We start from the raw sequence: 18,730 nt of genomic DNA on the forward strand, positions 1-18,730 counted from the left end.
GCTATATTAATGGCTCTGTGCAAGAAAGCTGTTAGTGCTTTATTGCTTTCTATATTTTCTCAACATCGGCTTTTTTTTTTTGTCTTTTTTTTGTAAAAGTTCCATTCATGCATCCCTGAGTTGAGGCTTTTTAGGCAGCCTCTTGAGAGTCGTGGATGGAGCAGTAAGTACATCAGAGCTGCCTGTTATATGTGTGTACAAGCGCATGGAGGCAAACGCTTACGGACACACACAAATGCAGAGCAGTGCACTGTTAGGCTAGCAAGATTTGCAGAGGTTGTTCTTTTGTTGTGTCTAATCACTACCTGTCTGTTCGAGCTCCACTCGTAAACAATATGCTGTGATGGTGGGCAGCGTGCTGTGAAAGTGTGTGTGTGTGCATGCGTGCATGTGTGTCTGTTCTATTTTTAATGAGCTGAACCCGTTTGAACGCTTGCTTGTTCTTTTCCATCTCGTCTCCGTTCGGTCGTGGCGGCGAAGATGGCAAGCGCGGGCCTTATTTTTGTGTCGCAATCAAGTCAAGTGCCACAACATGTCATGACGTGTTTTTGTTTTGAGCCGCTCTACTGTTGTTCGTTCAACAGATCCCAAAAAACATATGAGGAGACCGCAGGAAAGAGAGAGGACGAAAGCGCTCCGATTTTTTTTTTTTTTTTTTTAATGGAAAAATTGAAATGCAAAAGCAATTCAGAGCCACTGGCCTGGAACGCAGTAATCACCAGGAAACTTTCAAACTGAGGGAGAGAGTTTGAAAGACGGAGTTAAACTGTGTGTATTCTGGGATGGAGAAAGACGAGGTCCTGGTAGCTTTGCTAGGACAGCTCTCAGTAGGATTCATTGGCAATGCAACATGAATTTCTTGACTGGAGGCTTATGCTTTTTTTTTTTTTTTTTTTTTTTTTTAATGGAACAGCATGTGTTTGTGTATGTGTGTTTAATGTGGTGGTGTGTGTGTGTTTTTGTGTGTGTGTGTGTGTGTGGCGCTTGAGGCTTTTTGTACACTTTTGGTACAAAACACTTTCACGGAAGCAGTCATAGTCACAACATTTTCGTTTATTTTTTTGATGTTATTTCTATTGGCAATGGAAATACAAAAACATTAAGTTTTATTCTGCCAAACTTTGATAGTGAGATTATGTTCTCACTTCACATGGACAGCTTAGTTTTGTCTCTGTCAAAATTAAAATGAGTCCTATTTATAAACTTATTGTCTTCGGTCACTGCCAAGCAGACAAACCTCAAACTCTGGCTTACTATTGGTGCATTAGGTCAAGCCTTGACCCTAAATATGTGGGGGGTCAGCTCAGCTGACTCAGCTGTGAATCATGGCTGCTCAACTGCTCAAGGAAGGACATAAAGACTTGACAGATCTTTTGCCAGCATAATTAAATCACTATAATAAAAATTTAAATAAAATCTGTACGACCATGTATTCAAGGACCTTATGTTTTGAAGAGATTATTAAAAAAGTAAAGTTTATACTCAAACTAGACATAAAAGAATGTTTGAAGATTAACCCTATTTAGGCTTCATATAATCTAAAGATGAAATAAATGGCATCCAAGTTTCTTATGTGGCACAAAATTCCCAAAAAGAGGTGAAATTGTACAGGATGGGTAACATGTTTGTTTTCTTAGATAAGAATAGGATGCTAAAAGAAGCATCTTCTGAGCTCAGCTTTTCACAAAGACGAGGAAATGAGTCGAAAATCCTCCCAGCACCAACCTTTAATGCCTCTTGGTTGACTTAGACTCTTTGTTTAATGTTAAAGAAATCTTCTGCTTTCTGGATCAGAAATAATCCTGAGCACAATATTTGGTTTAGTATGAATGACATAAACAGGATATTGTTTGGTCATTAATAAGATTTAGTGATGCACATTATTTATTCCGTCTCCTGACAAGGCCGCCACACTAACAGGATGCTGACTCATAATTCCATGACGAGCTGATGTCCCCTCCCCATTCATCTCTTGGCGGAAAAGCAAAAACCTTTCTGCAAACTGTTCCATTTAAACTTCAGCATCACATTCAAAAAGCCTTATTTGAGTTTCTGTTTTTGCCGAATTTGTGCTTACAGCACGATTTAATGGTTTTTTGTGGGCTCTTTTGTTGACTTTTTGTGGTTGCAGCTCTGGATGGTCAGCTATTTGTTTCAAGAATATTTGGTATTAAAAGGCATTTCTTTCAACACAGTTTATATGCCACCTTGTTTTGTTTTGCACAAGAACATCTATCCATTTCCAACCATGCTGTTTCAAAACTGCATATTTCCTGAGCTGCCTTCATCACCTCTTCTGCTCATCCTGAAATCCTAAAATCCTCCCAGGATGTTGTCGTGATTACACACTCCCCTGTGAGGAGTGCCATCAGCGGCACATGAAATTCGTTCAGCGGGTCATTATCCCCTACTGCTGCTAATGATGTTGGGAGCTGGTGTGTAACTACTTAGGTGTCGGCTCCCGAGTTAATCAATGCCGGATGGAGAAGACGCAACCTCCATTCCACCTCCACACACACACACACACACACACACACACATGCAATGTACCAGCCTAATTTATAAGTGGATTATTTTTCCATGCTTGAGTCATACCGTACATGTCATTGGACTGAGTGATGGCTGCAGGTTCGCTGCTTTGTTAATACGGAGGCTTACAGGGCAGAAAGAGCATCATCCTCGCTCCGTCTCGCTCCCTCTCCCTCGCTCGCTCGCTCGCTCTCTGCTGCTGGATGAGTCAGCCTCTCGGGTTCCCCTGCTCTAATGCTGAGGTCTGAGCCTGTGATAAGGGCTTTTCCTGAAAGCCAGTCTATCTGCAAGGTAGATTAAGAAGGCAGAAAGACGTCGTCAGAGGAGGCAGAGAAAAGAAGAGTGAGAATTGATGGTTTTCGTGGGAGTTTTGACACCCACTCTCTTTGTTTTCCCTCCCTAATTTGGCCAAGATTGCTTCCTCTTTGCTGTCTTTGGCTAAATCGTAAACACTCCGGGTAACATTTCTCCCCAAAAGCTTCCTGCTTTTCCCTCTGCTTCATTCCACAACTTTAATGTCCTCCTCCTCCTTTACCGCCTCCCTCTTCCTCTCCTTTTCAATGCTCTGAGTTCCTCTCAAATGTCAGCGTGGCACGAGTGGGTGGCAGGCAGCGCCATGTGAACGAGCCCCTTCTCAGGTTTTTTTTTTGCTGCAGTGTGAGGATCGGCAAAAGGGAGACGATAAAAAAAAAAAAAAGTGAATGAGCGGAGGAGTGCGAGGTGTGTGTTGGCGGTTTGACAGAAGACACCTGATGTGGCCTGAGATGTGTTGCTAGCTGTGTACCGCGTTTGCTGTTTGACGGAAAAAAAATAGTGTCGGTTAATTCCATCCTTGGAAAAGAGGAATTGATTGGTGCACCACACACACACACACACACACACACACACACACACACACACACACACACACACACACACACAGACTAACAGGGTAACAAGTATGCTATGTATAAGCTATAGTATGAATTCACATTTCTACACCTCATTGACAACTTACACATGCCAACATCTACTAATACACACACACACACACACACACACACACACACACACACACACACACACACACACACACAGACACATAAAGATATGCAAATTTAGACTTGAATATATACATACAGGTAAATAGATATACTCCCACATGTCTAAACTCATTTCCCAACAATTTGAATAGAAATAAAAGACATGCCCACACCTAGCAAATCTTATACACACACACCTACACACACACACTCTCACACACACACATTGAGCCGGTGTGCTATGACTCAGAGGGGAGCAGCTGGAGTGAAGGCTCCAGTGGCGGCGTTGAGCTGTCACCATCTGGAGGAGTACATGTCTCCCTGCCTCCTCATCCAGCGGCATAAATCACCCCGCCAGCCGCCGGGTGTCGGCGGATCAACATGTTTCTTGATGTCACCTGGTTTTGCGCGCGTGTGTGTTTGTCCGTACAGTAATCAGCAGCCACGCTCGAAAATGGATTTTCTCTTTTTTTTTTTCTTTCTTTTTTTTTTTTGTTGCCGAGCTGTAAAGCGCTGCAGCCACATCCTCAGTCTGTCATTGTTTTCCTCTTGAATGGCCAGTCCAGCGCTCGGATCAGAGGAGCTTTGATCAAGTTTTGACGGGCTGTCTCATCTAATAACCGGCTCTATTTGTCTGTGTGCCGAAGGCTGCACCTGGGCTGCAGACGTCATCGACACGCACAGGACTGGAGGGACGCGGAAAATATTTATACAGGGGAGTTGGGGAGTTTTGGCCTTGTCAAACTCTTTTCATCCAGACCGTCTGGATATGTCAGCTTGTGTCCTTTGTGTTTGGACAGGTACGAGAAGAAGATGGGTCTGTGAGTGACGCTTGCTATTTGCTGACAAGTCCGATATAAACCTGTCGAAATGGACTTTCTCCCACCGTGTCTGACGAGAAGCAAGTTTGTGCTTCACCAGGGCTAAAATGCAGTTGTTGTTTTTTAAACCGGATTATGTACATGATTTAAAATGACTAACTTTTTTTATTTTTAGTGTATTTACAGTGCTTTACTGTAGCATTCATGGTTGGCAGGTAAAAAAAACCAAAACAAAACAGGTGAATAAATACAATCAAGGATTTAAAAAAAAAGCAATGAAAAAACAAAGATATTTTATCTCTACAAGAGTTAAAGATAAACTAGATATTTGATTTTCAGCCGAGTAACTCTGAGAGATGAACACATAACCTGCTTTATACTAATTAGCTTTATGAGCATTTAGCATTTTAGGGTATTTTGAAAAAAAAAAAACACATTCTAACACGGTGTTATATTAGTGGCATTAAACCATTCAGCACAGTCAAAAAAATTTACTTTGAAGAAATTTTTGTTACTATTAATGCAACTGAATGCTAATCTGAAAATTGAGAATTGAATCATGGCGAAGGATTTAGCTTTTCTCCCCTCATGTTTGTGCGACTTTAAGACGCTGCTGCTGAGAGTTTTTGGACACACTAATAAATGCTCGGACTTCTTCACTGTAACGCTGCTTTTAACAGGCTAATAAAGCTGTTTTTTTCTTCTAAGTGGACCATGCAGATTTATGATAGAAGTGTAGCCAAGTGTATTTTAATGTAAGCATTATATATCTGCAGTTAGAAGCTGATGAAAAGCCCAGGTACTCACTCGCATTTAATGTTTCACAAGATGGCTAAACTTTGCAGGATGACTGAAGGAAAATTGACATTTCCCATCGATGTTGTGTCGTCATGCGTTCATTTTTTGCTTTCAGTGTTTTACTGCAGAAGAAAACGATTCCAAAAGCTTGAATACCTGCAACACGGAGGGGGGATTTACAACCTTTTGGGAGACATTAACTTTCACTGTGGTCTGTTATTCTGAACTTAGCACAGAGATTAATGTTGTTTAAGCTTTTCTTTTCCTGCCAAGGACAAAAACCCTTTGAGATTTGTGCCATTAAGATGACTGTGATTGCAAATTATTGGCAACATCCGACCAGTGTTTTTAATTTCGGATGTCCTTCAGACGGCAACCCTGCTTGAACCGTAGTTACTAATAGTTGCCAACCTGTCTGTTTGCTTTGTTCGACAGGGTCAACACAGATAGAGCACTCAGTAAATCTGCAAGCCAGATTTAAACTGGCCTCCTTTTGGGGAAACTAATATACATGCCAGCTCCTTGTGATCGAGCCCTGTAAACACATGAGAGGGAAGGAACACAGACAAACCATGAAAAAGATATACATTGGCAAAACCGCCTTAAAAGTCTCTCGAAATGGTGGCAAACATCCGAAAAAGAGGTAAGAGCGAATCTCTCAGACACCGTCTTCCCATCATCCCGTCCTCATTTCTATCTGTCTGTCCGTCCGTCCGCCCACGAGGCGTCTCCTCTCGCCATCCAGTGGTGCCGAAGCGGCGTCATCCCACCTCTTTAAAGCCCAGAAGTCATGCTGCCTCGTCATCTCATCTCACCGGAATGAAAACACTCGTTGCGTCTGACTCAGCCTCTGCTCACAGAGCAGGTCACTAATGGGGGAATTTTCATCCCTGGAGCTACTTCACGTAAAGTCATCTTCCACTAAACAGCAAACACTTGCATTCCCCAGCGAGTGCCTGCCAGTCACAGAGAAACGGGGAGGTGAGGAGGTGGGGGCTGCAGGATAATGCAGCGCTCAAATGCCATCCAGTCAGTTGAGACGTTCATTGGACTACGATGTAGGCAGGCAATTCTCTCTCACTGACACAGCTGTGGAAGCAGGAGCTTTCCATGAAAAAATAAACAGTCTTCCAGATTGTGTTTAAATGTGGCATTCCTCATCACAGTTGTACTGAAAACAGTACTTAAGAATGATACAACCTAAATGGCCTTTATTGTCGCTATGCTTCTCTTATATGCATTGCGTTATGTGGTTTGTTTGCACCTTCAAAATTAAATTGAGCTCAACAATAAGTCAAAATTTTTGCAAACATACACAGCTGCCCATTTATTAAGATATAGCTGTATGAGTGTTCATGTATACATATATAATACACACACACATAAATTCATGCAAATATACAGAGGAGTAAAGTTAAATGCAAAGACCAATACATGCAAAACCTGGGAAAATGAAAACGACTCAACCCACCGAGAGGGGCACCCAGAGAAAACCCACACAGCCACAGAGAGAACATGCAAACTCCACACAGAAACATGAATTCAATTCATAATAATATATGGAGACATGTATAAATTCTCACATATGAAAAATATACAATTTCAAATGATTAAAAATGTGAAATTAAGACTTTTATTTCAGTCAGATGGGGTTATGTGAAACATTGAGACATTTATAAGATTACTAGTTATAAAACATCATGCTTCGACTGGAATAAAGAGCTGAGTTTTAAATTTCGGGTGAAAATATCAGCATTACTAACCTGTTTTTATTTTTGCTTTTAGAAGTAACTAAAAGAGAGGAGCTAGGGGATCAGAGAGGCTGGCCTGACTTTTAAACTACAAACATTTCTGTCAAATAAACTAACAGCATCATTTTAATATTGCAAATTATTGAGATTTAAAAGGAGAGCTGATATATTTTCTGCTCTCAGTCTTTATTAACACTGATGGAGCTGAGTTTAAATGAAATCAAATATAAGTTTGTTTTTGTTTTGCTTGTTGGTTGAGTGTTTTATTGCACTGTGAGCCAGCAGCCATTCGATTAGATTTCTGAAATATCTACATATCAAACTAAGGAGCAAAATGGCACAATTGAAAAACGGAATTCTCATGAAAGGATTCCAAAATACTGCTTAGTAACAGTCATGCATTTGGAATTTGTCTCATAATATTATCTTTAAACAGTTTCTTGTGTTTGCTCAGCTGAAAAAAAAGCCGCTGTCACTTTGCTACAAACAACCGTCTCGACCAAAAATCTGAACTGCACTGACTGTACTGAAAAAGTGAAACAGTTTTCCCTGGCAGAGTAGCCAAAGCAGGTGTTACTTATAAAATTAGCTGTCATTCTGAATTCAAACTGATTAAACCATCACTTTTGTTTTTATATGTATTAGTTACACCTGTGGTTTTCCTACTGAGACACGTCAAAACATGTTGGGTGTAAAAAGGCTGCAGGGGCTGAAACGGCGTCGACCGCTCGGCTGTAATTTACAACTTGGATCAAAGCTCACTGGATGACTTGAACCAGAAACGTTCATCATTATAACTGTGCTGCGTTTAATAAGCTGAGCCGCAATCAGTCATAAAGTGTTTATATGTACTGCTTTGGTCGTGAAAATTTGAACACTTGGATTTTCTGCAATCTTTAAAGTTAATAAGAATGTTATTTTAGATGATATCTACTAAAATTAGGTGAAATACATGTCAAGAGATATGTTAAAATTGAAAGTAAAAACTGACTAAATTGCACATTTAATGTGATGTTTCCTGCTAGATTTCTGCAAGTTATATATATATATATATATATATATATATATATATATATATATATATATATATATATATTTACATACTGTAAAGGGGCAAAACATTAAATATTGGTCATACACTGCCTTAATTCTGATCATTTCTCAAAACCCTGTACCCAAGCTTGCATATTGTACTCTGGAACAAATATAAATGAAGTTAGTTAAAAGCTAGCGCGTCATAAACAATCCTTGAACGGTGTCCTTAAACAGTTTCCAAGCGAAATATTCAACATAAATCAGGCATTTAGTAAGCTTGTATTTAAGAAACAGCAACACCAAATTCAGACGATAAAATATATATTGCTTGAAACTGTGATCTTAATATGATATGAATTAAAATTGTGGGCATATACAGTAGCAATGTGTGAATGAAGTCTTTCACATTTTGCAAGTTATATTTAACTATGAGAAAAATTACATTCTGAAAATAAATAGCAGAGGTAAAACCCAAAATGCTACCTAATTAGAGTAAACTGTAATGTGTAATGTGCTGTGACGTGCCAGCCCTGCTTACAGGTGCATTATGGGAGGAGATTGGCGTGGATAGATGGGTCTTTATTATCAATTAACAAGACAATTTTTACATGCCTCATAATTATATTGTGTGTTCAAAAATACCGCATGTCTCAGGTTGAAAACTTCACAAAACAATTTCACCTCACAAAGTAATTATCCTCCCACAAAGCTTCTTAGATAAGAGCGATTGAAGCTGCAAAACCTATAACACGGAGCTAATTTAAGTGTTTACTCAACACCCACTTCATCATTATTGAAGACAGGTAGAATTAGGTACATCGCATTATTCAAGTCAAACGTTTCAGCTCTGTTTTTATGACTCTAGTGCACATGTTTGCTGCATCTACCAAATAATTTATATCACTCTTTGTGACTACAAGTACCAAAAAAACCCCAAAAAACTAAAAGCAGAAAGAGGACTAACACTAAAATTCATACCAAAGAGTGCAGGGAAGTGCCCAGACTTGAAATATTTAGTCAGCAGAGCTCAGGTTCTGTTTGAATGGACTGAACTACTTCTCATCCCACTAATTGCTGTAATATCATCATGTCTAGTAATTAGATTGAAACTGGGTGATACCTCTAGTTGGTGACCTGGAAAAAAAATATTACCAAAAGGATCTTGTCCAAAATATCTTTTCTTCTCTGTCTCCGTCCTCCCCCCACCTCCTCAATGTTCTCAATTCATGATCTTGTTAAAAGAGGAAAAAAAAAAAAAAAGAGACAAAAGAGCAACGTGACCACATCTCCATCCACTCTGTGCTATCTGTTATCCGGTTGCAGATAGAGTCATTACCCTCCTTCCTCCATCTGTCTGTCAATACAAGGTCCATTAAGCCCGGCCGTGCACATTCTGATCCATCACGGCAACAGACATTTCCTCTTTTCCTACTCACACTTGCCCTTTTATTAGATTGAAGCCTAGGTAATGCACATACTCTAAAAATAGTCATCATTGTGCTGTCTCACTGAATTACATGTGGGGGATATCGCTGTTCTGTAATTCTAAGCCTTCAGGATCTATTCATATGATGCATTAAAGTTCATTGGCTCATAGTTCATCAGATTACACTCTTATTTTTCTATTCAGCGGGCCCAGTCTCACTTGTGATTGGGTTTCTGTGAAGTGCTGCAGAGCTTCAGATGCTCTTTATCCTTACGTACCCCTGCTAAATTTAGGGATCTGTGTTTTTCTTTTTTCTTTCATATAAACAAGTCTTGGAGTTTTAGTCCCTTCTTGAGATGTTCTCATCACAGCTGCATGGTCATTCAGGGCTGCATACAAAATATATGTAGACCCTTTTAGCTCCATTTAGACAGCCACAAACCCAAGTTGCAAGCTTGTTTTCTTTGCCATCTGCCCAAAACACAAATGTCTGCTCTGTGTATGCGTGTGTGTGTGTGTGTAGCTCATTGCTGGAGCAGAAGGAGGACTTAAGGAAGAGGCTTTCCTATACAACTCACAAGCTGGAGCTCCTGCAGAGCGAGTTTGACTCCACGCGGCAGTACCTGGAGACGGAGCTGCGACGGGCGCAAGAGGAGCTCGACAAGTTCACAGATAAACTGCGCAGGTGGGAACCAGCAATCCCGTGCCCACATTAGGTACAGGTCTCAACTCTGTTGCAGATCATGACATTTTATGTTTTCCTTTTTTTTTTTAATCTGCCCAAACAAATGTTCATATCAGACACAATATGAAATAGATTTCACAAACTGTCTCGGGTCCCATGGTGGTGCACGGAGTGAAATATCAGGAGAAATACCGCCAGATGGGAGTACCGTACAGTTTAGTGTGCGCTGGTTCACTTGAGGCTGCAGCGGCTGATGTGCACAGAGATGAGGTGCTGCTGCCTGTTGCCGAGCAACATGTTAGCCGACTGAGTTAGGATCCAGTCACCGTGTGAATATTTTGTTAGTTCAAAAAACCAAGGTTTTTCCTCTGTTTAGATAAATGTGGGCTATAATCTGTGATCAGTGCTGTGTGCATTTCCTGCTGGATTCAGGGGGTCTGGGTGGTTTTTCCTCAGACTGTTGACAGCATAAGGCTGTAAAGACAGCAGGGTCTCAGTGGAGTCTGGGTTTATCTGGACCACAGTGGTTCCTCGCCATAAAGTCAGGCTGTTACACTGCAAGGCCTCTTCTGCACCAACGGACTGGTTTTAAACTCAGTGTCAAGGATGATGAGCTCTTTGGAGACTTTCTGTGCCTTCAGCTTAACAACCGCTCTGGTTATGTTCATTTTGCTTTTACGTTTCTCAGTCAGTTATCATTCCCACTCTGATCAGTGTCTGTAAATCACTTTGAGGACCACGGGACGATCTTCTCCTGCCTCTGTGCTTTTCTGACTGCTTTTCTGCCCTCCGTCTTCTTACGTTGCACACAGTGACTCAGAGTTATTGTAAGTCTCAGCCGCAATGATCACCATCAGATTAAAATTAGCCTGACAACTCCGCCTGCATGGCTGATAATTTGACCTACTTTTGAGCCACTTCTCTCCAGGTGATCACTGTATTGCTTCATTTTTTTTTTTAACTTTATAGAGTAACACTGCCTCGATCCTTTGAAACAGGTACAGATGACGTTTTTGCCCCAAAAGTGTTGCTGGGAATCCTCATTGTAAATCACCCCAGCTGCAGGAACAAGGACGGACACGTAATTCGATCAGACCTCCACAGCAAAAAGTTTCAAATAGTCAAGTGGGATTAGACATTCAACTTTTTAATCCACTCTTTTTAGTACTGCTTTTTGTGCCGCAAAGTGCTGAACTGAACTTTCCAAATTCAACAGTCACCCGAGGGCATCGGCACTTAGCCAGTCTGCGGTTCTGGTCCGCCGAGCAGAAACCCTCAAACTGAGGAAAGATGAAATACACAGAGCGGGTTTCAGGACAAGACCCTTAGCCCAAAAAACATGGTAAACATCTAATTCTGCGCCTGCTGCTAATGAGGGCCAGATATCTTTTTACCACGCCGTAGAAGATTTTTCTCCATTTGTGAAACTGAGGTCACAACAATAAATTAAATGATTTGTCAGTAGTTTAATATTTACAGCCCTTGCAATCATGATTTGAAGTAAAGTCAAATGCAATTAAGAGCGTGGCAGATTTGTAGTTGCAGTCAAAGTAGTTTTGACACCTTATAGTGAGCCTTACTAAATGAAGGTCTGTGAAATATTGCAAAAATGTTATAAAAAACCAAATAATAGGTTACAGAGCTATTATGGTTTTCTTTCACATGTGCAAATCTAATGTTGACAGCCTCGGATGGAAAGAGACAGATTTGGCACAAGGACCGTGTGAGCCTTCACTGCTCAGACACTGGGAAGTGAACCGCCACAGAAAAGAGTCCAAAAGACATGAAATACTACAAAAATACCAGATTAAGCATTGCCAGAGGACATGAAAGGAAGCCTGAGACATTTTGGCGGCAATTTGCTCGATCAGAGTAAACTGAAACAAAGTTGCTTTGGATCAGAAGGGGTTGGGACGTGTTTGGTGTGTGTGCCCAGCCAAGTCAACCAGTGCCAGTAAAGACACTGATATGAGCACAGGAACATGGGAATAGGGTTGTGTCCACAAACGCTGAATGAAAACTGGATTTTCAGTCCAGGGAATTACTTGGAAGATTTGTAACCAGCTGATACTGACATTGACTCGACATGTTGATGTGCTGGGAGAGTGAAAGTTACGGTTGGTGCATTCACTTGATGTGAAATCAGTCAATGGGACTTCACTTGTGGAAAAAAAGCTTCAACTAATGATGATGATATGATCTGTAATAGAAGAACACAGGTCATTAGCAAAGCATATGAAGGCATGCTGTTTCTACCGATTGATTCAGGAAATATCAAATAATCCCAATTTTTTTTTTTTTTTTGTCTAGATGAATTCCTTCTCAGCATGTTATCTCTTTATATGTATATATTTATATAGTTATCAGTCCAGCTTTCATCGCTTATATCTGGCTTTGTGTGATAATCATTGAGGAATACAGCCTTTCACTCTCAGTTCAGCTTCACATCAGTCTTTAATTAGCAGGATTTTCCTTCTGTCTGCTCACTTTTGACGTAATCAGCTGTTTGATCACGCCTGTGATGAGAGTGCCTCATTTTCTTTGATTATCCAGTGAGATGTTTTTTTTCTAAAGCTTGTTCCCAAGAAGTTGAATCTCTGACAAATGTCATAATATTTTAGCTTATTTCATCTAATGAAATCAAACACAAGCTTTGATTCTGAGCAGATCAAATACTTTATGCCACAAAACAATCCGACAGAAAATCTTTGAGTCATTACAAGGTCATTACTATTATTTGAGACCGTCAATACACATATACTCCTGTGCTTTTTACACTAAAGCATGCAGATTGCAATCCCCCAGCCAGTGACAGGGTAATTTCTAGAGTAAATGTAAAACTCCGAGTCTTTTTGTTTCTTATCTAAGCAATTTATATAACTGTGTCATTTCATTTTAGCTGGGGGAAGAGGATTTTTTTCCCCCACTGCCCACTCTTACAATTTGCACATGACAGTAGTCCACAGATTGCATTTTAGCTCCTTTTAGAGACTCGAGGAAGTGTGAATATCCCCATCATTCATCTGATGTATCACTTTAAAAACTTTTGATAAGCTTTAACTTTCTCAAATTACCTCAGACTTGCCTTAAAAAAAAAAGTGTATTTATTACTGTCTGGTTTACTTGTAACTGAGTAAAACATTGTGTCGTTCAGAATACAAAGCGGCTACTCAGCGCTGCAGAGGATCAACCAGGACCTGGAGGAGAAGATCCACAGAACCGTAAGTGTCTCAGATGCTTTTAAAGCCTGCAGTCGGGACATGCATGTTCTTCATGCTCACAGTGAAGTACCTGCAGACACAAATTAAACCGGCACGCCGCGGGGTTTCGAGATGGTGCAGAGCGCTGGGAGAGCCCGTTTGTACATGAATGCCCTGCTGTTGGTTCCACTGACGCTAATTACTGCTTATTACAATTGGCTGTCCTCCTTCCCGTGGCAGAGTGATAGCGAGCTCATTGTTCCTCAGTGCACCGCACCTCACTTCATTTGTCAGACGTTGCTTTTGCCAGAGGAAAGATACAATTAACTAGTCTGCCTGGGAACACTCCGCGACCATCAGGTGTCTCCGCTCTGAATAGACAGCTGAAAAACACTCATCGGATGGGTTTGTTACAGCACCAGATAATAATCATCAGTGACGCCGCCGCCACCGCCGCCGTGATTACAACGTGAGATACCAGGGACGGGTAATAAGGAGCTGAAGGTCACACAAAGCTTTTGTGTAAAGAAAATTGGTCATTTTCAAAATAAAGCTCAACACCTTTTTTTTTTTTTTTTTCCTCCTTCTTTTCTTTGTGAAGTGTTCTCATCAGACGTTATTGATTCATCTCACGTCTGGCTTCCTCAGGGGTGCGAGAGAGGGGCCGAGTAAGTCTCTGTAATCGTGAGAGCTTGTTTACTCCAAACCTGCCACACACCCGGCTGACCCCTTCGACCCCGCACAGCCACACAGAATGTAATTACATGATAGACGGGTGCAGAGATGTGCTCGGAGTGCGCTTCCAGGGGTGAAGCGTTTTGCACACAGCTGCTATACATCCGAGCACCTCAGGCCAAACTGTGTCACTTTGACAAGTATGGATGATGAAAGAAATTCAGCTTTGAGGAACTAAGATCTCTTATCCCGTCCTATTCTTTGCGATCGTTTCTAGTGTTTTCCAGATATTTTTCCTGTTCCTAAGTTGATCATTGCGGAAAAACTGTGACGGGTGTTGCTTGTATAGGATATTCAAACTCATGTGTTGGATATGAAACGTAAAGTTTGTACTCGAGAGGAAATCATGATACACTGGGAATAAGAAACGCGTATCTATGTACTCTTGCAGGGTCTGCTCATGAAGTAGATTACGAAGGGGAGATATATTCAACATACAGGGTGAATAAAGCTAAACAGTACAACCAAACACAAACCGTCCGGCTCTTTCGCTAACTCGGATGTAGTTTAAGCTTGAGGCGTCCTTGCATGCATGCAATGTTTAAAACTGCCCTTTGGTGTCCCTCAGTCGCAGCACCATGACGACGAAAAGCGCGCTCTGAGCAGAGAGATCATCGTTCTGAACAACCGGCTGATGGAGGCAAAGCTCACCATCGAGAAGCTTCAAGAGGACAATGTAAGTGAGGACCGTGCGGCTCAGTCCGGTGTGTCCTCCCACCGCTGACGTACATTCTGTTTTTCCATTCATGTTAGTCTGGGTTACCATAAGGCCAAACTCTGATCCCACCATGCAAATAAAAGTGTTCAATGCCGTAGTTTTTTCTTGACTTTATGGACACTTGGTGATAAAACAGTGAATATTAAATGTCTCAAATTCTGTAGTCATTTCTCCAAAAATATATCCCACCACACACACTCACACTCACACTCTCTCTCCATGCAGCCTTGTCTATATGTAAATATCTAAAAATGAATTACTACAGCAAAGACGATCAAATAGACTGATCCTAAAATGTGTTTGCATCATGCAGAATTTAGCCTTTCTGCTCAAGATCTTTTTTTTTTTGCAATTGTTTTTGTGGTTCACAGCAACAGTGATCAAACATCAGCAGCTGAAGACACTTTTGTTTTGCTCAGTAAAACAACAAAAAGCAGAATCACAAAGAGCACTCCCGTTGATGGACAGATGATATTTGCAAGCATTAGCTGTCAGACTCAGTCTTGCATTCCTGATGAGGCGCAGTACATTTTGGGCAAAATTAAAAAGAAACACGAGACACTAGAAACCAGAATGTATTCAGCTACATTTGCGTCTTTTTTTTTTTGTCTCAAAAGTTGTCTGTTTTGTCTTTTGACTGTGGCCTTGTGCCCCGCAGGACGTGTACAGGAAGGACTGCAACCTGGCTGCTCAGCTGCTGCAGTGCAACAAATCTCTTTACAGGGCCCAGCTCTCTGAGGTGAGACCCACACTCACTCTGACAAGCTGACATCTTCATTTCCATGGATCCAGTGCTCAAAAAATAAGTTTATATACTTCCTCCAGTTCATTCTTTCAGCATATGAGGATCTGCAGCCTTCTACCTACAAAAAGAAAAACATTCTCAGTACAATTTTGTTCTTCATTCCATTTGTTCTTCAATAACAGGTTTGGGTTAAAGACCTATAAACAGAGTGTAATATAATATGAGTGCAATAAAAACACATACTTTTACAACTTTATGACAACTTTATATTTTTGTTTAAAAGAAAATAAAAAGAAAAAGGTGTGCCATAAAGGTAATATTGTAATTTTGAAAAACTAAAATGGAAGCACATAGTAAATGTTGTGTGGGTGGCACAGACTCGAGTTGAGTTGACCTTACCTTCAGTTTAATTACCGCCTGACAACACAGGGCTTTGTAAAATGTACATCTTTGTGTGAGGCAAACAGTATTCGAGCTTGGAGTTATTCAAGTTTCGCTTTAAACAAATGAGAAGCAATAGTTCTGCTTTATTCACATATTCATTGGATCTCTTTTGTGCAGCGTGCGAGTGGAGACATGGATTTTATCCACTCCGTAGAAAATCCAATAGACGAAGGAGCGAGATGCGAGCCAGAGGAGGATTATTGCCATATGCTTAGTAAATCACACCCTGATTAATAAGTTGATTTATACACTTTTTAAAACGAACTGACAAAATGTAGTGGAATACACATAAACCACAATGAAAACAATACATTTTAAATGATGTCTTTACACAACTCGCTCTCATCCCAGAGATTTTTCCATTGTTTTGATGTGGACCAGAAAACATATTCATGGGAGAAACAATTTAGTGAAGATGTGTAAAGGAGGAAATATTCAGTGAGATAACAGCGGGGAGGGCGACGTATGAACGAGGCAGATGTGTTGCTGCACTCAGCTGTTTCTTTTCGGCACCGGGCACGAGATGGGCGGAGATTTTGCTGTCTCGACTGTAAAAGGGAAGGTCATCTTGCCCTTTGAGACTCAGGGAAGATAAGAGACGAGCCAGGATGGAGCGACGAGTACCGCAGGTCACTGCAGGAAGGACAGAGATGGAAAAATCAACTTTTTTTTTTCTTTTTAGCCCAAATAACCTTTATCTAGGGAAAAATGAAGGAGGTGTGCTTTCAAAAAGTTGACAAAGGAACAATCTTATTGAAAATCTTACAATCTAGAGACCTTCATTATGTGACCAGACACATTGTCAACATGAGGCTTTGCCTTCCGCCACATGTGCCAGGTGTGGATATAGCTGTTATCTTAAAAGCCTGGAGCTATCGCCAGTCAACAAATCTCAGTTATTGCTTTGTGGTCAGCCACTGAAAACAGCGTCTTTTAATCAACTCTACTTGTTGTGAGGCCAGCGATTTTGCAGCGAGTTTAGAGTTAATTGCTTGAGAGGTGACAGCACTGCTTTAGATAGATTTTACTTCAGTCAGGAATGGAGTTGATGTGTTTTGTCCCACAACTGCTGGTGAAGTAGCCTTCATCTCTCGACTCAGGAGACGAAGTTTTCCTCCCTTCTGTCAAAAGTATTTAATGAAAGAAGTGTTGCGTCGAACAGAGGGAGAGTCTATCACCTCATCCTGTCCTGCAGGTCGCACCATGTTCTCGAGGATTCTGACTACTGATGAGAAGGAAAATTTTAGACTGTACAGTGTGTCTGTAAAATAAATCCACTGTTTCACTTTTGAATAATCTAGATTGTGATTACACAGTAATTAGTGACACCGAATGAAGAACGTGGGCCGCCAGTAACCCGCGTCTGATATACATCACCGGGAATCATTTGTTCTATCTCTGCAAATAGATCAATCTAATTCCTTAAGCCTGTGATATTTTGTGTGTGATACTGTATAAACAGGAGAGATTCAGATTCTAGCGGCTTGAATGGCCTTTTGTTGTTGCTGTTCAGATGGACGTTATTTGGCAGGATATTCTGCTTGATTATGAAAAGCAGCAGTGCCGCTCCTGCGCACACATATCCTCCATGTATGAGTCAGGAATATAAAAAAGTAAACCAGTCTTTCTGTCACTCACCTTGCAGCTAAACCGCAGTGTAATCTCTCTGCACCAGGTTTGGTAATCGTGTAATTATTTGACAGCGATTGGCCACAAAGCAGCATGAAAACTACTTGAAAGCACATTGTGAGCGAATGTGAAGGACAGCTGACAGTGAAAAGAGGTGAAACTACAGCGTGTTGGCAAAATGTAAATGCGGGGCGCTCTGAAGCCGCTTCATAGCATCCTGCTGTTGCTCGTGAAAGGAACGCACGTGGTTATTGATGAGTGTTTTAACACTTGGCCGGCTCGGCGTCACTTTTCCTGCTGCATCAGCCGTGGGCTTCGTGCCATGCCCATGTGACAGGAGTAGATTTTAAAGCGAGCACGAGGTTAGAGAATGCCTCGCCACGTTTTACGCATATGGCCGAATGGAAACATCAATGCAAACGGCATTGATATTACGTAAGGCTCATAAAAAAACATCCCCCTACACATGTAGAGTACACACAAATACATATAGGCTCTATGATAAAGAGGGAAAGAAGCGTTCCGTCGGCCCTCTGCCAAACATAATGGGGGTCAGAGGCTATACATGCTCTCTCGCTGTATGTCCACCGGCACGCTGGTCCTGTGGGTGGAAGCTAATCGAAAGCGTATTGATGAATGGCGCTGCAGCGTTTTGAGGAGTGCAGTGGCTCTTCAGCGTCTGCTGGAGTGCTTTAGCCGTTTGTTTTGCTGCAAAACAAGCGCAGAGAGGGTATAAAATGAGCAGGCTCCGATTTCTGCAAGCTATAAAAAGAAAAACAAAAACTAATTGCGATCTTATTCAGAACGAGCCCAAATGAAAAATGTGTGGACAGTAATTAAGTGGCATTTAGTTTGGTCCGAGGTGTAGAGGAACTGTTATGATAAAGTGTCTTTTCCTGTTGTCTGTAGTGTTTGTCTTTCCTTTTTTTACAAAGTTATAATTAGCTTGGCTCTCATTGCCAATTAGGAACAAAGGACTAGATTTCTGCCGTTGATGAGCTGCAGTTAGCCTATTCCTTGTTGCTATGGAGAAAGGTACAGATCGTGTGAGGAACGCGTTTTCTTATTGAGAAAAGCTCAAAATAGAACCTCTTTCCATTCCGAAGAAGGTAATTCAGTTTACTCACATGCAATATGCGTATTCCTGTCCTATGTTGAAGTTCATGTCGTTTCTTTATTTTTAATATCGTGA

The 18,730-nt window shown here is 41.1% G+C and overlaps 1 protein-coding gene across 4 annotated transcripts in view; it reads left to right on the top strand.

The window, feature by feature from the left end:
• LOC115401367 (brain-enriched guanylate kinase-associated protein) overlaps positions 1-18,730 on the top strand; it is a 29,524-nt gene that overhangs the window by 7,473 nt on the left and 3,321 nt on the right. For 3 of the 4 annotated variants that reach the window (XM_030109498.1, XM_030109496.1, XM_030109499.1), the window contains exons 2-6: positions 5,606-5,813; positions 9,906-10,067; positions 13,222-13,288; positions 14,571-14,678; positions 15,379-15,459. In XM_030109498.1, the coding sequence (XP_029965358.1) occupies positions 5,716-5,813; positions 9,906-10,067; positions 13,222-13,288; positions 14,571-14,678; positions 15,379-15,459 (516 nt within the window). In that variant the 5' untranslated portion in view covers positions 5,606-5,715. The remainder of the gene's footprint in view (positions 1-5,605; positions 5,814-9,905; positions 10,068-13,221; positions 13,289-14,570; positions 14,679-15,378; positions 15,460-18,730) is intronic. The other variant, XM_030109500.1, reaches the window with a different exon arrangement.

Source organism: Salarias fasciatus, chromosome 15 (genome assembly GCF_902148845.1).
Source record: "Salarias fasciatus chromosome 15, fSalaFa1.1, whole genome shotgun sequence".
Lineage (NCBI taxonomy): Eukaryota > Metazoa > Chordata > Actinopteri > Blenniiformes > Blenniidae > Salarias > Salarias fasciatus.